General features: G+C 41.3%; 1 protein-coding gene across 5 annotated transcripts in view; it reads left to right on the forward strand.

The window, feature by feature from the left end:
- Positions 1–21,447, forward strand: part of Tmcc1 (transmembrane and coiled-coil domain family 1) — a 175,448-nt gene that overhangs the window by 68,999 nt on the left and 85,002 nt on the right. The window contains exon 1 of one of the 5 annotated variants that reach the window (XM_046425438.2): positions 3,969–4,110. The exons of the other annotated variants lie outside the window; for them this stretch is intronic. Within the exon in view, the coding sequence (XP_046281394.1) occupies positions 4,072–4,110 (39 nt within the window). The 5' untranslated portion in view covers positions 3,969–4,071. Of the gene's footprint in view, positions 1–3,968; positions 4,111–21,447 lie in introns of those variants that run through there. 5 annotated transcript variants of the gene reach the window in all.

The following is a 21,447-nucleotide window of genomic DNA, read 5'->3' on the forward strand; positions in this document are numbered from 1 at the left end:
CTTGCCTAGCATGTGTGAGGCACAGGGTTCTAACCTCAGCACCACATAAAAATTAACAAAGGAAATAAAGGCATTCGGTCCAACTACAAAAAATTTTTTTAAAAAGGAATGATTATTCAGTTTACCAAAAACATTCCATGATTGTCTTAAATAGCATTCTTAGTGCATTTAAAATTATTAAAAATAGGAGGAAGTCTGATGTAATGGAAATGCACTGTAGTGAGAGTTGGGCATTTTGAATACTAGTCCCAGCTCTAATAGTGATTTGGGGCAAGCTTGAAACCTCTTTGAACTTGAGTTTCCTTCTCTGTAAAAGTATAGATTGTATTAGTTGACCTTCAAAAGTATAAAACTTTAATATTAATTTATTTTTAAAACGTGTTTGTATAGGATTTTGAGAATTGAGTTATTTCAAGGGGAGGTACAAGTATTTTGAATCAAAAAAAGCAGCTAAATTAGGGTGATTATTTGGATTTCCTAAGTATGCATCCAAAATATTCATGATATGTGTGCCTTCATATTCACGTTTTATATATATGTACAGGTAATACAAAACATACATTACCTATACATATATAGTTACAAAACACTTATGTTTTGATAAAAAAAAATAAATCACAGAACAGAATAATCTATATATTTTGAAAAAGCATACATTTAGAGAGCCGGGATGGTGGCTCAGTGGTAAAGTGCTTGCCTGGGATGCATGGGGCACTGGGTTCGCTCCCCAGCACCACATAAAAAAAAAATTTTTAAAAATTAAATCAAACAAATAGAATAAAGGTATTGAGTCCATCTTCAATTAAAAAAATACATTTATACATGTATAGCCAAACATCCAGGAAATATTAATTTTAATTAATTAATATTATTTAAAAATGTTTATTATTTTAATTAATAAAATAATAAATATTATTTTCAGTGTGGGGTTCAACATGGTAGTTCAAAAATAATAATTTTTTTCTTCCTAGAATGATAATGAAGATAAACCTAAAAGACTTCCGACAAACCCACAGTAACACACAGACCATATGCCACTTTGGAAGCAGGTTATTTGACAAGTAGGGGAAATATGCTGGGATCCGGGGCCAAAATATCAGACAAGCATTTTTCTGTTTTCCAGTTTTACTAGGAAGTGTTACTGATGTTGAAAAGTGAAGACAAGACTGCACAGTGGCTGCCTTTCACCTCCTCTTTAGTCATGGCTAGAGCAGGGTTCTGTATGATTCAGAAAAGATTAAGAACCCATGGATGGTTCTGGTCTGTTCCCACACAAATTATAAAGCATTGTGGATTTTTGGTCACAGGCTGTTAAAAATGACATTGTTTGGGTCCTGGAGAATGATTGCAAGACTGTTGACTTTTCTCCAGGTTATATATTTCTATGCTTCCTGCTATTATTTTTGAACCTTTTTATTTTTTTTTTCATTTTAATTAATTAATTAGTTAGTTATTTTTGGTACCAGGGACTGAATCCAGTGGTGCCTAACCACTGAGCCACATCCCCACCCCTTTTTATTTTGAGACAGGGCCTCACTAAGTTGTTAAGGCTGGCCTTGAACTTGTCATCCTCCTGCCTCAGCCTCCCAAGCTACTGGGATTAGGCTTGTGCCACCCACCTTAACCTTTGTTCTTAGTCTCATTTTTTCATACAAAAAACCGCCACACTCCCCCAAACAGACCAGATTTTAAAATTGTGATTTTTTTTCCCAACAGCTTAGTTTATTGAAGATCTTTTCTGTTTTCCATTTTTTTAAATGAGGGCTGGATTATAGTCATACAAAAATGAGTTTTAACAGGATTCATTGCATTTAGGCATTGAGACTTTTATCTTAATGGGCAAAAAAGAAGTAAGTTTCCACTAGAATACAGATGCCATATTTTTAATCCAGAAGTCCTGGAACTTTAAGGATTTATACCCTTTTCAGTTCGTGATTGATGTGTTCCTGGGTCTGTAGTCTTTTGACATTTTTCCTGCTTCCTTTTCTTTTTTCTCATTAGTTTGATAGTATCTTATAGCAGTGATAGTTACCTAGGAACACCTCATTCCTAAGACAGCGTATTTTTTAATCAGGAATTTCATTATTACTACGTCAGCATCTCATTAATCCTGCCTGCTTTCCCAGGAGATTTCAGAGTACTTTGTTTCATTTTCTGCAGGACCAAAATGACACTGGTACTCTTATCATTTAGAAACAAAAATGAACTCAAGAACTTCTGTCAATCTCCTTTCCATTTAGAATTAAATTTCTCTCAGTTTAAATATTAGGTTACATTGCATACTGTGCACCCTAGACATGAAGGAAATTTTACTTTTGGCAGTAGTTGATCTAAAAGTTGTTTTAAGCTTTGAAAGTTTATAAAAGGTAATTTGTTTTACCAAAAGTTACCTTGTTTAAGGTTTTTAAGAGTAAAAATTTGACATATACATTTCTAGAGTATTTTTCTGAGCCTTGGTATCCTGGTGGCTGGAAATGGGTGCATCTTTACTTTTCCTAAGATGGTATGAAATATACGTGTCTTTTTTTACTGGTGAATTTAGAAAACTGTGCATCATATTTATTTGCTCACTATCACTGGAGGCCAGTGGCATGTGACGGGTGTAATTGAGAATAGCGTTGCACAGCGGACCATTGTGTTTCACTTTTCTTGCCTGAAGAAGAAATTAATAGTACTGTCTGGTGTTCTCAAGGTATCTGGGTTTTGGAGATTCCTGCTTTGCTTATTGGAAGAGTTAGGATATTGATACAAATTTCTCAGGGTTATTTTAAGAAATCAGTGGGAGTGGCTGGGGTTTTGGCGCAGCAGGAGAGCTCTAGAACATGTGAGGCCCTGGGTCTGATCCTCAGCACCACATATAAAAAAGAAATAAAATAAAGGTATTGTGTCCACCTACAACTAAAAACTTTTTTTTTTTAAAGAAGTCGGTGCGATTATAGGCGTGAAAGTCCTCACAGTGATGCACGTAGTAGGTTCATTCCAACAAAGGCTGGAAGCCCATAGTGGGGTCCTGCTCCCTGGAAGCTGAGAGGCCCTGGAGCAGGTGACGATGGGCCACCAGGTTTTCCTAGTTGGTTACTAAATTCCTTCACAAACACTGAACGATGTGGAGAGGAGCACCCGGAATGGGAAATTTCCTGAAAATGCAACTTTATCCTGGAGTGGTTGGCTGGGAGACGGCTCCCGAGGAGGGAGGAGCCTGAGCAGTGATGGCAGGGACCTGATCGCCGGCGCTGCCTCCCGACGGTCCTTTCCCACCGCCTCGCCCGCGTGCATCCGGGCACTCCGAGTTGTTCCTTTTGTGGGTGATTTAAAAAAAAAAAATTACTTTGTTCCAAGGAGAGAGGGCAATCGCTTCTAGAGGCCACCTCAGCATGTTTCCCTTGGGCCCCAGTTGGAGTCACCGTCCCTGTCACCGTCGGGGTATGCTGGAGAGGCACCTGACATTCCTGGCCGGGCAGCACCCTCCTGTGAATAAGGGGAAAGGCTCGCGCGGTGCCAGACGGCCGCCCGCCCGCCCGCCCGCCCGCGCCTGGGAGGGGTTTCCTAGAGCACGGCCGGCTCCTCTTCCCCACTGTCCACCCCGCGGGTCACCTGGGCTGCAGGTCCAGGAAGGGGCAGCCGAGCGGGCGGTGGTCGCCTCCTGCTAGAGGCCAGGCTCTGTCCCCCAGCGCCACTCCCCGTCCACACCCGCTGATCGGGAGGGCCGTCCCGCCCCCAGCGAGTCTCAGGTGGCACCCGGCCGGCGCATCCTCGCCTAGTGGTCTGGTGGGAAGGGAAGGGGTGGTCCTTGCGGCTGGACCCCTGGCGGCTGACTCACAGGAAGTGCTGGGAGAGCCCGGCAGCCGGCGCCGCTCCAGGAGCGCCCCGCCCGAGCCTGTTCCCTCGTCGGCTGTGCCCGATCTGCCGGCAGAACAATGAAGTGCCTCCAAGTTTGCCCGGACTCCTAGGGACATGCCTGGGACTCCGGAGACCGCCGTCACCATGCTCTGCCGGCGACTTTCCCCAGAAGCTGGGTTTTAAAAAGCCCTTCCTCGGTGGATCGCTTTGTCTGAAGATCCCGGGGTGACCATGGTTCAGCGCTTCAGCCTCCGGAGGCAGCTCTCCAAGGTGGGTCGCGGTTGGGCGAGTCCGAGCCGGGAGCTCTCACCGGCCGGCAGGGCTCCTCTCTCCCCGTCCGTCCGTCTGTCAAGCCTGCCTTCCTCTAGTGCTAAGGAGGGGCCGGGAGGAAGCGCTGCCTTTTGTTCTTTCATTTGACAGACACAAAGCTCCAAGGCTGACTGCACTGGCAACCCAGGATGGGGTTTTAGGGAACACCGTAGCTGTCATTTGTGGATTGGGATGAAGTTGTACTCTGCTCCCCAGATAGGATTTCCAGAAGAGTGTGGGTGAGGGAGAGAATTGTAGGTCAGAAGCACGTATTTAATTAGCAATAAATCTAGCAGCTTATGGACCAAGAGGAGAGGACCTTCTTGGTGGGCAGAATCAGGACTGTCATACAGATCTCACCAACAAACCAGGGAAATGATCACAAAAGAGTTCCATGAACAAGACCCTCAGGAAAATGTTAAAATGAGGGCCCTGTGGAGTGTTGCATACTTAATGAAGAAGTGTGTAAAAAGCAATTACCAGGACGCTCACCAGGCAGTTTTTACAGAGTTCTAATTGAAAAGCAGGTTTTGCGTGTGCTGCTTTGGGGTAAAAGTTCTTTTAATCCGATAAAAATCAAACTTCAAATAAAAAAATAAAAATGGCAGTCACTCATTGGAAGAGGGGATGGTGATTTTATGAATGGCCTGTGGTCGGGGCCACCCTCCTCTATCCAGGATTGAGTCCTTACCTTAGTTCCAATAGGGACCTATGTGGAAAGAGCTGAGCTTTATTTCATAACCCCTGGTGTTCTTTAAAGCTCTGTTTGAAAGATGTAGCATTTGGTGGCTAAATTCTGCCATAGTTCATTCTCTGCAGACAGAAGCCTAAATAGTAAATCAGTATTCATTCTTTACTTACTTGACTCTTGCTCAGAATTAAGTCCTGAAATGTGTTGATCTGAAGGGCAAGCCTTTAGCTCTTTGCAGGTGACCCCAGTGGAGAGTGTGTGCACTGAAGCAAAAAGGAGCAAAGTGTTTGTCACCATCCCCATCTCAAATTGCCGAACTTCTCCTGGACCTCAAAGCCTAACAGCGACTTTTGGGGAGTATTAAAATATATTTCTCTTCCCTACTATGCCAGGCGGGGGGTGGGCTGGGAAGCCCCCAGACTTCTAAACAATGCAGAGGATCATTTTTGTGGCCCCCCAGGTTCTCTAGCACATGTATTTTCAAATGTTCAGTACATTTAAAAAGCAGAAGCTGTTAGAGATTCTTAGGGCAGTGACATTCCTGCCCAAGAATGTCTGATCGTTGAGAGCCAGGTGATAATAGTGACTAGAAGTTCCTGTATTCTAGGTGTTTTCCTAACAGTACTCCTCTCCCAAATATCCTTTTAACTGTGCTCTTTTTCATTCGTGACTGTACGTGTGACAGTGATTTACAGAAAGAAGGCTTGTGTGTGGAATGAGAGCAGGAGCACATTCTTCCTATAATACAAAGAAATAAAAGGTACATTATATAAAAAACACTCAAGAAAGTAACTCATTTAATTCCTTTCTCTAAAACCCTCTCCCCTATTTTAACATGATTTATGGGTCCTACAATAGATGGTTGGGACCAAATGTAAGGAATTTTGTTTTCTGTCAAGTGCCCTTGACATATGATATGTTCAGTAGTGAACTGAAAGATACTTTGAATTGCTTCAACCTGGAAGGCACTTGAATACGAAGGAGAAACTGAATAGTTATGTCAGTAAGTTGTTGATATATTTGCTGAGATTTAAAAAACAAAAACTGTACTTTTATTTGGTCTTTTCAACTAAACCCATAGGTTACCCTAGAGCAGAGAACCTGTCATACCCCATTATGTGATATTCTTGACATACATTGAGTACAAAATGCATCCGATTTTTCACAGATCAAAACAGTTGCATAGTGACAATTTCATATGGTTCCAACTTTAGTTAACAAGTATTTTTGCTGATAAGAAATAATCTGCCACAAGGGCTGGGTGGAGTGTTTTCCTCGAATGCACAAGGCCCTGGGTTCAGTTCCCAGAATAATAATAATAATGATGTGCCACAAGAAAAAGATTTTCTTAAGATGATCCCAGAATGTGTTTTGTAGTGCTAGGGATCCAGCACAGGGCCTTGCACATGCTGGGCAAGTGTTTTGCCACCGAGCCACATCCATAGCCCAATCTCAGAGTTTTGATATCAATTTCCTATTTTAATAAAAAGAAGTATTGATATGATCATCTTTAGATTCTGTTAGAAATTTGCTGAAAGAACTTATTTGTAAAGTCTGCAGTGACTTTTACCCACTATCTACCTTATATGCTTTTTAACTTAACTTTGGTGTATTCATCCTTAACTTACCCTGAACATTCGCCCTGTAGTACTGAAATGATTGCTGCAGGCTGGTGGTCATTGACATCTGAACTAAGAAAGAGGAAGTAAATTAAGACACAGGTGAAGTCAAAATCTTCAGTTTTTAACAGAGATGGTCACCTGTTCTCTTTGATGGACTCTAGTACCTCTCAAAACAGCTCTTCAGTTTCATTGCCTGTTCAGATTATTTTCTTCTTTGGTACCTGTCTTCTGGTACTTCAGAAGGATTCACTAAGGAAAGCTTTTTTTCCCTGCCCTCCATCTCCTGTGTGAGCCAGCCAAAACAGTCTAGAACCTGCGAGTAGGGACATTTCATTTAATTCTCCAGCAAACCTTGAGGTGGGTGGTATCCAGTTTGATTTGTTACTCAAGAAATTGAGTTTCAGAGAAGTCAAGTCATCTGCCTACCATCAGTATGAGTTCAGACAGATCTCACTGCAGACCCGGGTTAAGTTTCCCCACGAATGGCCCCCTGAAATCTCCACCATGCTGGTCATTCTCACCGCCATGGTCTCTGGTATTTCTCCACATGTTGAGCCAGGTTTACAGAAGACAGTATAATAAGTGACTTGGGCAACACCCTAGAGCAGCCCTTTCCCACGGAACTGAACTATATACGCAATAGAGTTTGAACTTACCAAACTTAATAAAGTGTTTCCCTCAAATAAAGTTGTTTTCATTGGCCAGAGAAATATCAATTTGAATTAATTTAATAAAGCCATGGTAAATGTGAAGTAATTAAATATAAGTTGAAGTTTAACTGCATGTATTTATATGAACGTTTAAACAGTGCTGCGTTTAAAATTTTTTTCATAGGAAGGAGAAAAATTTTACTCGTGAGTTTCTGTAGTAATGTTAAGAGATGAAATGCAGAGGGTTAGACATTCAGAAAGTCTTTTACTTCTTTTGCTTTCTGATCAAAGGAAAATTTTCTCTAAAATTTTTTATGGGTAAAAGGAATCAGTTGAATCCCCTCTTTTCCAGGAATTTCAAAAAAGTTAATGATAAAAGTCTTTGTGAAAAAACTTTTTACGATGAATGATTTCAGCAAAATGCTATTTTACTTCACTTTTGAATGGTAATTATTTCCATGGTTCAAAAAGTAGATTTAACTGGGCATGGTGGCACACACTTGTAATGCCACCATGTACATGTTGAGATGACAACAACATGTAATATTGTAATCTCAGCAACTGAGGAGACAGGAATCAGGTCACAAGTTCAAGGGCAGCCTCAGTAACTCAGACCTTCAGGAACTTAACAGAGAGTGTCTCCCAATAAAAAAGGACTGGGAATGTAGCTCAGTGGCAAAGAGCCCCAGGGTTCAATCTTCAGTGCCCTCTCCCCAAAATAAAAATTGAATAACTGTGAAATCTTCTAGCCATTTCTTTTCATGCGTTCCACACCCCTGCTTCCATGGGTAAGCAGCTGTTTTTGTCTGTCCTTCCACTGTTGTTTATGGATCCATGAACAAATGTAACATCCATTTCCTTCACTTTCTAGCATCATAGAAAAATGCTGTACTTTTATTTTAAGGTAATACCGTAAACTTCATTTTCTACACGTAGATCTGAATAGTTAACTCAGTTTGAGTTTCCCATTTATTTCCGGAATAGTTAATGACAGCCATGATTCTTTTTCAGTCATTTTTCTCATTCCATTTGAGAGTTCTTTTTGTTCTGTTCAAATTTTTCATTTGGTGAGAAAACAGAGAAAATAAAAATCACACCACTGTTTCATGGGTTGGCCTGTAAAGAGAGTAATGGCTAAAAAGTAAGAGTTGGGAGATCAGCTCCTCCCATTGGCCGTTGATCTGTTGAAATCCTCTAATCTAGGCTTGTCAAGCTTATCTTTGCCCTTTCCACGTTGCTCAGTGTACTGTTATTTGGTGTCAATCTGATATCAGCAAAAGAAACTTGAGAATTAGAGAAATGTTGATAATAATTTATATTTTTAATCAAACCCTGTTTTTCAGAAGTAGTTTCTTTAGAATATCCACCTGATTTCTTTTTGATTTATGACCTGTGATGATTTATATGACTGACTTAATCTTTCTGTGACTGTGTCTTCATCAATAGAAAGAAAATAGGGATTTCTTTCTTTCTTTTTTTTGGGGGGGGATATTTCTTATTTCCGTTTGAAGTAGATTAAATAGGGTCATTTAACAGTATTTAGTGACTAAATGGCAAATTTTATACTAAGTACGTTTTACTACAACTTACGAAAATGTGTTGAGCCCCTTCAGTGGTGGACACTATGAACATACAGTGAAATAGTGTGTTCTATGTCATTCATAACCCCAACTGGGTGGGTGGCGAACACCTGGAATTTCAGCACTTGGGTAGCTAATGCAGGAGGATCACAAATGCAAGACCAGTCTGTGCAACTCGGTGAGAGCCTGTCTCAAAATAAAAACAGCAAAGGGCTAAGGATGTAGCTCAGTGGCAGAGTACCCCTGGGTTCAATCCCTAGTATTGCACATAAACAAAATAAAATAAAACAAAATCCAAATACACATAGATAGGGAGTCAGTACTGGATGGATACATTTAAATAACGGAAAAACATACAGCATTTCTTTTTGTGATCTTTTTAATTAATTTTCAGTTACTCTATATGTTGGCTAGCTTCATACTTGGAAATGTAATGTTCTGCAATTTTATTTTACTAACAGTTAATGTTATGTCTCCCTGTTAATCAACTTACTTTTGAGAAACTAAAATCATGTTCTAACTGTCTTGACTAGTCATGGACCATCAGCATGATAGGACCATTCCATATGTCACAAAACCAAAATAGGAAGACTGACGAGTTTCTTCTCTTTTATCAAATGAGACTCCTATAGGATCGATTCCATATGCTCTGCCTGTGGTGGTAACAGAGAATTGCCTTCCTCTGCAGATGCATTGGGAATTAATATACTAAAATAAAGAGACTTATTTAGGAATGTGTATGCTATCACTCTGAAATCTTTTGTGATAGCGACACTGGATTAAAATTTTTTTTTTGGATTAAAATTTTTAAATACTGCTAATAATAGTAAATGATTGACCATGTAGAAGAACATGCTCCCCCTGAGAAGATAGTTGAATCACCTTGAAAGTGTGCCCCATTTTTTGTTTGTTTTTGTTGTTTAAGTACACAGCTAGTTGAGTTGTTTTTTCAAGAGCTATTGATAGGTTAAATGACTCTTATGTTAGTTTTGAAAATCAATGAGCCGATATACTTGGAAGTGCTTTGAAAACTATAAGGGCTATATTATTTTCAGAACTTAAAGTGATGGTTTTTTTATTATTCTGTCTTTCTACTGGTATTATTTAAAAGATGTGACTGTTTTTAAAAACTGCTTGAGAATACACACATACTTTTTCATTCAGTCTTATGTGGAGTTTTTTGTATGCACATAAACTGTCTCTGGGAAGGTATAGTGATTGCTTTTGAGGACAGGACCTGAGAAACTTGGTGCTAGGGAGTCTTGCAGAAGTAAAATTTCAGACTAATAATTCTGTGGGGTGGCGGGGTGGGGGGCTGGGGTTTGAACCCAGGGCCTTGTGCATGTGAGGCAAGCACTCTACCAACTGAACTAGATCCCCAGCCCCAGACTCTTAATTCTTAAGTGAAAACCATTGCCAATAGTTTACTTAGAGGTCAGTGTTGAAAGATGATATTCTCTGGGTTTAGAACTTTGCCACAACCATCCACGTTAATCAGATTGAAGATAACCTTTGTGTGTTACACATATATTTGTGATCTAGAATCACTAACTCTTTAACAGATATTTTGAATGAATTTATTTTGTTTAAATTACTATTCTGAAAGCACATTTTTTTGAATTGTAGATAAATGTAGGAACACATTTGTTTTATCTTTCTACTGAAGCTGCATGTAATAGTTAATAGTATGAAATAGTTTGATTTTTTTTTTTTTCTTGAATCATTTTGGCTTACATGAGAATGGAAAAAAAAGAATTTGCTCTCTTGGACATCCTGGGCTGAGGTAAGACTCAGTGTCTGCTATATACGAGGAATTCTAACATAAGTCTACTGTCAACTATGCGGGATAAGAAGAAAGCAACACAAATAGAACTTGCCTTCAGCAGTTCCAGAAATCTTTAAGTTTCAGTTTGTTCCATCATTTGCTTCGTAAGAAACAGCTCACTTCATCTTTCTTCATTGGAAATGTAGTGTTTGAGAAGATTCCATCTTAAAGCCAGCTGTGTCTGAAACCCAAAGGTAGCCCATAGAGTAGAAAACACCCTGTAGCTTCTCTTCTCACCTCTAATAAATTTTTCCCCCAAAGGTTTTGTCACTGAAATTAAGTAAACCATGGCTGGCTGTGTGACTTGGGACAAGTCATCTGACCTGTGAAGGTTTCTCTTCATCTGAAAAGCATTATCTAGGACACTTTAGTGATGTCTAATTTGGTGATGCTCTGTTTTGTGCTATCTCCCCATCCCACACACACACACACACCCCGGGGCTCCCCACACACTCAATGACTCTCCATAGCAAACACCCAAGAAAACATCCAGTTTTCTGTCGGAGGGACCTAATCTTATGTGGTGGTAGTTTGTGAAAGTCAATAAATAAATTCATGATTTTAGTGGGTGGGTTTAGTGGTTAGTGTCTAGCCGGCTCTGGATAATTGATTCTGAGATTAGAAGGCAAACTCAGACATATGCTGACTTGACACATTCCTTCTATCTCATTCTCTCAAAAGAAAATTTGAAGTTCCCTTTTTTTCTTTTTTTCATGCTGGGGATTGAACCAGGGTTGCTTTCCTCCTGGGCTACACATCTTCGTACCTTTTTATTTCTTAATTTGAGACAGGGCCTGGCTAAGTTGCTGAGGCTGGACTTGAACTTGCAATCCTCCTGCCTCAGCCTGCCGAGTTGCAAGATGAAGTTTCTTTATGAAAAGAGCCATTCTTTCAAGTGGAAATTCACCTCATATAAAACAAAATTTTCTTCATCTGATGGTATGTTGGAACTTCTGTGCCTTCTGAGAGCTGGCTGCTCCGAATCTTAAGGAAAAGTTCATAATATCTGAGAATATAAAACAGATAAAAAGTTTAAAGCAAGCTTTTTATTTCTGTGAAATTAATAGCAAATGACATGAATTTGGAAGGGAGAGTGCATTGGGAGGAGGTTCTTTTGAACCTGAAGGGAGCTTACAAAACCCTGTAGAGGAATCCCCATCAGGGTTCCCAACTTTGCCCTATAACCCCCAGCATTTCTCGAGAATGTGACTTGGATTACAGCGGTCATCCTTTGGGAAGGCCTCCCATTCTGGTGTCTAATCCCAGAGGAATCCTTGGCTTTGCAAATCACTGAGAGGTGAAGTGCAGGCAGGAAATCGTCCAGGAAGGTGGCAAGATCACCAGGTAGGGTTTGGTTGAGAGGAGCATGCCGTGTTTCATGTCTGTTGTTTGAAGATGTTCTAATGGGAATAGCCTTCCAAAACCTAATCTGAGAGTGAGTTTCTAATCTGTAGGGTATTTAAGGTAATAGGTTCACAAGCTGAATGTCCTCAGTGGAGGGAATGGAGCTCTGCATACCATATAGGTTGCCTCATATTGCTCCTTAACTGGAAGGCCTTAATATACTTGTCTAATGTTCTTTTGCTGTTTTCTAATTATTTGAAGATGAGACATCAAAAGTTATACAAAGTGTAACTTCCTCTTTTCAATGTAGTATGTTGTACTGTGAGCATTGAAACTTAGGAAACTAGATATAAAGATAAGCCTCCTTTAACAAATTGTCTTTGGACACTACTGGAAACCTGACCCAGTGGATTCAGTAGTGGTGAATGCTTATTAGTATTTGATTCTTATGAGATCATGTTGTTGATCCCTGTATTTAGATAACACCTGACCCCTGGGACTTTGAGAAAAATTTAAAGTATATAATATTAATTCTGTGTATACTCTTCAAGTTGGAGAGAACTTAGAACATGCAAATGGAGGGTAGAAAGTTACATTAAAATGGGCTGGGGATAGAGCTCAGTTGGTAGAGTGCTTGCCTTGCACGCACAGGGCCCTGGGTTCAGTCCCCAGCACCACACACACACACACAAAGGTGAACTTTTGCTTTGCTTCCAACTGCTCTCCTTTACTCCTGCTACGGTGGCTACATCCAGTCCTTGCTGTTATTAAATGTAGCACATTTGCCACTAGTCCTTGGTCCTTGTCCTCCCCTCTGCCTGGAAAGCGTTGCCCCCAGATACCTGCGTGGGTCACTCTCCCCCTTCTTTCAGGTCTCAGCCTAGATGTCACCTCTTCAGGAGGTGCTGACTGACTGTTCCCTTAAAACAACAAAACCAGTCCCCGCACACGTCTTTCCCCGACTTCTTATCTCCCAGCCCAGTTTCTTTCCTTTCCTCCTCCAGTGTGTTTTTCATTCTGTGACATAGTATATGTTTTTCTTTCATTTTTGTCTGCACTCCCCTCCCCTAGTGTATATATACTTTATGATAATGAATTCTGTCTATTTTAGTTACTTCTGTATCCAGGAACATAGAACAGTATCTGGTACCAAGTAAATGCTAAAAAATATTTATTTCATAAATGAATTTGACAAACAATAATTACAGAATTGGCTAGTCTTCCATTTCCTCCACCCCATCTCCTCCCCCCATATGATTGCCCCCCCCCCACTACTTCTAATCCAGCCTTTATTTGCTGCACAGTGAGTGGTATCACGTTTGATAAGGCCCAGGCACATGGTAGACCCCAAAATAAATATCTGTTAAATCTTTCTGAAAGATAAATATCATAGTCTCTGCTCATGTTATCTTCTTTCCCAGATGTCAGACAAGTCTGAATGTCAGAAACGGCAATAAATTAGTTACAGTTGTCTGCATTTCTAAATTCATCTTTTTGGTGTGATGAGAAGAACCCAAAGTAGAAGTCCCGAGTTGTTCTGTCTGATTTTAGACAAATCAGTTTCTCTTTGCCCCAGCCCTTCTTCTTAAAATGACATAGTGCTGCTTGCCCTTACTGTCCCATAGGAGCAAGTGAGACAATGACTGTGAATATACTTGGCATGGCATTTAAAATTCTTAAATATAGGGTAATGGTTTGACCACATTTTTTGTAACTTTCAGGTATTTTTAAACAGGTCACCAAAGCAAACGTGGTCAAAATTAATTCATATTGCTTTGTTCAGGCTCAGTCCAGTTTACTACTTTCTTGGTGATGCCATCCAGTTTTAAATGCCACATGTATGTTGACAGTCCTCAAATGTATATTTCCAGTCTTGCTCTTCCCTTGAATTCTAGAGTGTGCGTTTATTTACCTACTTATCTCTCTCAGGATGTCTGATAGACATTGAGAACTTAATATGTCCAAGACTTAATTAAGCTTCTGATATCCTCTCCTTCTTTTGGGTTTTCAGTAATGGCACCTCCCTTGTCCAAAATCTTTTTTTTTTTTTTAATATTTTTTATTTTTAATTTTTTATTGTGGGTTGTTCAAAACATTACAAATTTCTTGACATATCATATTCCACACTTTGATTCAAGTGGGTTATGAACTCCCACCTTCACCCCATACACAGATTGCAGAATCACATCAGTTACACATCCATTGATTTACATATTGCCATACTAGTGTCTGTTGTGCTCCGCTGCCTTTCCCATCCTCCACCCTCCCCCCTCCCCACCTCTCCCCTCCCCTCCCCTCCCCTCCTCTCCTCTCTCTCTACCCCCTCCACTGTATAACCCTGAGGGTCTCCTTCCATTACCATGCAATTTCCCTTCTCTCTCCCTTTCCCTCCCACCTCTCATCCCTGTTAAATGTTAATCTTCTTCTCCTGCTCTTCGTCCCTACTCTGATCTTAGTTACTCTCCTTATATCAAAGAAGACATTTGGCATTTGTTTTTTAGGGATTGGCTAGCTTCACTTAGCATAATCTGCTCTAATGCCATCCATTTCCCTGTAAATTCTATGATTTTGTCATTTTTTAATGCAGAGTAATACTCCATTGTGTATAAATGCCACATTTTTTTTTATCCATTCGTCTATTGAAGGGCATCTAGGTTGGTTCCACAGTCTTGCTATTGTGAACTGTGCTGCTATGAACATCGATGTAGCAGTGTCCCTGTAGCATGCTCTTTTTAGGTCTTTAGGGAATAGACCAAGAAGGGGAATAGCTGGGTCAAATGGTGGCTCCATTCCCAGCTTTCCAAGAAATCTCCATACTGCTTTCCAAATTGGCTGCACCAATCTGCAGTCCCACCAGCAATGTACAAGTGTACCCTTTTCCCCACATCCTTGCCAGCACTTGTTGTTGTTTGACTTCATAATGGCTGCCAATCTTACTGGAGTGAGATGGTATCTTAGGGTGGTTTTGATTTGCATTTCTCTGACAGCTAGAGATGTTGAGCATTTTTTCATGTACTTGTTGATTGACTGTATGTCCTCCTCTGAGAAGTGTCTGTTCAGGTCCTTGGCCCATTTGTTGATTGGGTTGTTTGTTCTCTTATTGTCTAATTTTTTGAGTTCTTTGTATACTCTGGATATTAGGGCTCTATCTGAAGTGTGAGGAGTAAAGATTTGTTCCCAGGGTGTAGGCTCCCTATTTACCTCTCTTATTGTTTCTTTTGCTGAGAAAAAACTTTTTAGTTTGAGTAAGTCCCATTTGTTGATTCTAGTTATTAACTTTTGTGCTATGGGTGTCCTATTGAGGAATTTGGAGCCCGACCCCACCGACTGTAGATCGTAAACAACTTTTTCTTCTATCAGACGGCGCGTCTCTGATTTGATATCAAGCTCCTTGATCCATTTTGAATTCACTTTTGTGCATGGCGAGAGAAAGGGATTCAGTTTCATTTTGTTGCATATGGATTTCCAGTTTTCCCAGCACCATTTGTTGAAGATGCTATCCTTCCTCCATTGCATGCTTTTAGCCCCTTTATCAAATATAAGATAGTTGTAGTTTTGTGGATTGGTTTCTGTGTCCTCTATTCTGTACCATTGGTCCACCCACCTGTTTTGGTACCAGTACCATGCTGTTTTTGTTACTATTGCTCTGTAGTATAGTTTGAAGTCTGGTATCGCTATACCGCCTGATTCACACTTCCTGCTTAGCATTGTTTTTGCTATTCTGGGTCTTTTATTTTTCCATATGAATTTCATGATTGCTTTCTCTATTTCTACAAGAAATGCCGTTGGGATTTTGATTGGCATTGCATTAAACCTATAGAGAACTTTTGGTAATATCGCCATTTTGATGATGTTAGTTCTGCCTATCCATGAACAGGGTATATTTTTCCATCTTCTAAGATCTTCTTCTATTTCTCTCTTTAGGGTTCTGTAGTTTTCATTGTATAAGTCTTTCACCTCTTTTGTTAGGTTGGTTCCCAAGTATTTTATTTTTTTTGAAGATATTGTGAATGGAGTGGTTGTCCTCATTTCCATTTCAGAGGATTTGTCGCTGATATACAGGAATGCCGTTGATTTATGTGTGTTGATTTTATATCCTGCCACTTTGCTGAATTCATTTATTAGCTGTAATAGTTTCTTTGTAGAGCCTTTTGGGTCTGCTAGGTATAGAATCATATCATCTGCAAATAGTGATAATTTAAGTTCTTCTTTTCCTATTTTTATGCCTTTAATTTCTTTCATCTGTCTAATTGCTCTGGCCAGTGTTTCGAGAACTATGTTGAACAGAAGTGGAGAGAGAGGGCATCCCTGTCTTGTTCCAGATTTTAGAGGGAATGCCTTCAGTTTTTCTCCATTCAGAATGATGCTAGCCTGAGGCTTAGCATAGATTGCTTTTACAATATTGAGGTATGTTCCTGTTATCCCTAGTTTTTCTAGAGTTTTGAACATAAAGGGATGCTGTACTTTGTCGAATGCTTTTTCCGCATCTATCGAGATGATCATATGGTTCTTATTTTTAAGTCTATTGATGTGGTGAATAACATTTATTGATTTCCGTATATTGAACCAGCCTTGCATCCCAGGGATGAATCCTATTTGATCATGGTGTACAATTTTTTTGATATGTTTTTGTATCCGATTCGCCAGAATTTTATTGAGGATTTTTGCATCTAGGTTCATTAGAGATATTGGTCTGTAGTTTTCTTTCTTTGAAGTGTCTTTGTCTGGTTTAGGTATCAGGGTGATGTTGGCCTCATAGAATGAATTTGGAAGTTCTCCCTCTTTTTCTATTTCCTGAAGTAGCTTGAAAAGTATTGGTATTAGTTCTTCTTTAAAGGTTTTGTAAAATTCTGCTGTATACCCATCTGGTCCTGGGCTTTTCTTAGTTGGTAGTCTTTTTATGGTTTCTTCTATTTCCTCAATTGATATTGGTCTGTTTAGGTTTTCTATAACCTCCTGACTCAATCTGGGCAGATCATATGACTTAAGAAATTTATCTATGCCTTCACTATCTTCTAATTTATTGGAGTATAAGGATTCAAAATAGTTTTTGATTATCTTCTGTATTTCTGAAGTGTCTGTTGTGATATTGCCTTTTTCATCCCGTATGCTAGTAATTTGAGCTCTCTCTCTTCTTCTCTTCGCTAGCATGGCTAAGGGTCTGTCGATTTTGTTTATTTTTTCAAAGAACCAACTTTTAGTTTTGTCAATTTTTTCAATTGTTTCTTTTGTTTCGATTTCATTAATTTCAGCTCTGATTTTAATTATTTCTTGCCTTCTACTTCTTTTGCTGTTGTTTTGCTCTTCTTTTTCAAGGATTTTGAGATGAAGTATGAGATCATTTATTTGTTGGTTTTTTCTTTTTTTAAGGAATGAACTCCAAGCAATTAATTTTCCTCTTAGAACTGCTTTCAATGTGTCCCATAGATTCCGATATGTTGTGTCTGTGTTTTCATTTATCTCTAAGAATTTTTTAATTTCCTCCTTGATGTCTTCTATAACCCATTGATCATTCAGTAACCTATTGTTCATTCTCCAAGTGATGTATGCTTTTTCCTTCCTTCTTTTATCGTTGATTTTCAGTTTCATTCCATTATGATCAGATAAGATGAATGGTATTATCTCTACTCCTTTATATTGTCTAAGAGTTGCCCTGTGACATAATATATGATCTATTTTTGAGAATGATCCATGTGCTGCTGAGAAAAAAGTGTAACTGCTTGATGTTGGGTGGTATACTCTATATATGTCAATTAGGTCTAGGTTATTAATAGTGTTATTGAGTTCTATAGTTTCCTTATTCAACTTTTGTTTGGAAGATCTGTCCAGTAGCGAGAGAGGTGTGTTGAAGTCTCCCATGATTATGGTATGGTGGTCTATTAGACTCTTGAACTTGAGAAGAGTTTGACGAACATAGCACCATTGTTTGGGGCATAAATATTTATGATTGTTATGTCTTGTTGGTGTATGGTTCCCTTAAGCAGTATGTAGTGTCCCTCTTTATCCCTTTTGATTAACTTTGGCTTGAAATCTATTTTATTTGATATGAGTATGGACACTCCTGCTTGTTTCCGAAGTCCATATGAGTGATATGATTTTTCCCAACCTTTCACCTTCAGCCTATGTATGTCTTTTCCTATCAAATGCGTCTCCTGTAGGCAGCATATTGTTGGGTCTTGTTTTGTGATCCATTCTACTAGCCTGTGTCTCTTAATTGGTGAGTTTAAGCCATTAACATTTAGGGTTATTATTGAGATATGGGTTGTTCTTCCAGCCATATTTGTTTATTTCTGTTACTAAACATGGTTTGTTTTCCTCTTTGATTATTTTCCCCCCTTTTACTGTCCTACCTCCCACTGTTGGTTTTCATTGTTATTTTCCATTTCCTCTTCCTGTAATGCTTTGGCGAGGATGTTTTGAAGAGATGGTTTTCTAGCTGCGAATTCTTTAAACTTTTGTTTATCATGGAAGGTTTTAATTTCATCTTCCATCCTGAAGCTTAATTTCGCTGGATACACAATTCTTGGTTGGAACCCATTTTCTTTCAGTGTTTGAAATATGTTATTCCAGGATCTTCTAGCTTTCAGAGTCTGTGTTGAAAGATCAGCTGTTATCCTGATTGGCTTACCCCTAAATGTAATCTGCTTCCTTTCTCTTGTAGCTTTTAAAATTCTCTCCTTATTCTGTATGTTGGGCATCTTCATTATAATGTGTCTAGGTGTGGATCTCTTATGATTTTGCACATTCGGCGTCCTGTAGGCTTCTAGGATTTGGGATTCTGTCTCATTCTTCAAGTCTGGGAAGTTTTCTCGTATTATTTCATTGAATAGACTGCTCATTCCTTTGGTTTGGAGCTCTGTACCTTCCTGTATCCCAATGACTCTTAAGTTTGGTCTCTTAATGTTATCCCATATTTCTTGGATGTTCTGCTCATGGTTTCTTAACAGTCTTGCTGAGCTGTCTATGTTCTTTTCCAGTTGAAATACTTTGTCTTCATTGTCTGATGTTCTAAGTGTTCTACTCTGCTGGTAGTATTCTCCATTGAGTTTTTAAGTTGGTTTATTGCTTCCTGCATTTCTAGGATTTCTGATTGCTTGTTTTTTATAACCTCTATCTCCCTGTATAGTTGATCCTTTGCTTCCTGGATTTGTTTGCGTAATTCATTGTCGAAGTGATCTTTCATTGTCTGATTTTGCTGTTTAATGTCTTCCTTGATACTCCAGATCATCTGAAGCATGTATATCCTGAATTCTTTATCTGACATTCCATCTGCTGCAGCTGTTACCTCTTCTAAAGTTGCGTTGACCTGCATTGCTTGTGGTCCTTTCTTTCCTTGTCTTTTCATACTGCTTGCGTATCTTTCCTGCAGGCGCGGGCGGCGGCTCTGCTCTCTCCTTATTCCAATTGGGGTGTCGTGGCTACCACGCCGGCAGGTCACTGGGCCTGTTCTGGGCGCTGGCGGCGGCTCTGTTCTGCTCCTACTCCAATTGGGGTGACGAGTGTACCACGCCGGCAGGCCACCGGGCCTGATCCGCCGGTCGGTTGCAGGTTTGCCTACCCTGCAGGCGCGGGCGGCAGCTCTACTCTGCCCCTACTCCAAATGGGGTGACGTGTCTGTCGTACCGGCAGGCCACTGGGCCTGTCCCGCTGGTCGGTCGCAGATCTGCCCACCTTTCGGGCACGGGTGGAGGCTCTGCTCTGCCCCTACTCCAATTGGGGTGTTGTGACTACCCCGCCTGCAGGACGCTGGGCCTGTTCCTGGCACGGGCGGCGACTCTGCTCTGCCCCTACTCCAATTAGGGTGGTGTGTGTACCACGCCGGCAGGCTCCTGGGCCTGATCCGCCGGTCTGTCGCAGGTCTGCCTACCTTGGAGGCGCGGGCGGCGGATCTGCCCTTCCCCTCCTACCACGCCTGCGGACCCCTGGGCCTGATCTGCAGGTTGGTCACTGGTCTGCTCACCCTGCGGGCACGGGTGGCGGTTCCGCTCCGCCCCCACTCCAGTTGGGGTCACGTGGCCACCACACCGTCAGGGCCTGATCCGGGTGTGGGAGAAGGATCTGCTCTGCCCCTACTCCAGTTGGGGTGACGTGTGTACCACACTGGCAGGCCACTGGGCCTGACCCGCCAGGCTGTCACAGGTCTGTTTACCCTGCAAGCGCGGACGGCGGCTCTGCCCTGCCCCTCCTACCACGCCCATGTACCACTGGGTCGCGGGTCTGCCCACCTTGCGGGTGCGGGTGGCGGCTCCGCTCCACCCCCTGTCCAATTGGGGTCACGCGGTCACCACGCTGGCGAGCCGCTGGGCCTGCTCCTGGCGCTGGCGGCGGCCCGGCTCCTCCCCTCTGGCTCGACGACAAATTGAGGAGACTCGGGTGTCTGTGCCTCACCCCCCCTACCAGGAGACCCGGGAATGCATTCTTTAAACAAGCTTCAGGCTGGCTCCTCCACTCTTGACCTCAACATCCTGAGGCCCAGACCGATGTGGGGTTGAAGAGATCCGAGGCTCCGGCTCAGCGTGGCTGGGCTGGGCAGGTGACTCCCAAGAAGGTGCATTCTTTGAGGGTGCAGTGCAGGTGTCTGTCCAAAGTCTTTTGAGTCAAAATACCTCTTTCTTATTCCCAATATATATGCAGGTCCTCTTGGCACCACATCTCCAAGATGTGGCTCTTTCTCACCACCTTCATTGAGTCTCCTTGTCTCCCAGCCACCATTCTTGCCCCACTAGGATTTATCCTTAACATAGGAGCCAGAGTGACATTCATAGAACTTAAGACAGTGACGGAAGCCCTCCAGCGCCGCCTTCTCCTGATCAGTTCTGCGTGGCCTCTAAGGCCCTACACGTCTGTCTGTCCAGAGGACACTCTCTGCCATTCTCTGTGTGATCTCCCTGGGAGTTCTACTTCTAGCCTGACCCTGGCTGTTCATCACCAGCTTTCTTCAGCAGTTGAGGTTCCAGCTGGAAGACAGCGTGAAAGAAGAGAAACCCTAAGTTCTGTGGAGCTGTGTACTGTCTCCGTGGGCTACATACAGGTCCTTGGGAGCTTGGAGAGGGAAAAGTACACTAGGGGAACTTGCGGTGGGCAGAGGGCCAGCCACAGGAGAGGGAACAAGGAGGAACCCCCGTCTGTTTTATTCTCTGCTATCCCCCGGGACCTGTGTTGTGCACATTGTTTATTTATGTACTGTCCTACGTGATCAGGGAAAGCAGCCTGACCATAGTATACATTGGCAAAGAAAAATGTGTGAAGGTGTTTGAGGAAGCCAAGTCTGGATGCTTGAAAAAAGATGTTGTGGTAGTTTAGACGAGTGTTAGAAAACCAGCCATGTTCTTGAATAGAAGAAAATTCATGGTCCGAATGGTGTACTCAGAGGTTTTTTTGTAAGACTACGAAGCCTTCCAGTAGAACTTTCATTCTTAATTTTTTAAATATTTTTTTTAGTTATCGATGGACACAATACTTTTATTTTGTTTATTTAATTTTAATGTGGTGTTGAGGCTCCAACCCAGGTCCGAACACGTGCTCAGCGAGCACTCTACCACTGAGCCCCAGCCCTGCCAGTAGAACTTTCTAGGGGACTAAGAAT

The sequence above is a fragment of the Marmota monax genome, unplaced genomic scaffold (genome assembly GCF_021218885.2).
Source record: "Marmota monax isolate L192 unplaced genomic scaffold, Marmota_monax_Labrador192_F-V1.1 WCK01_AAM20220418_F8-fsc00028, whole genome shotgun sequence".
In the NCBI taxonomy this organism is placed as follows: domain Eukaryota; kingdom Metazoa; phylum Chordata; class Mammalia; order Rodentia; family Sciuridae; genus Marmota; species Marmota monax.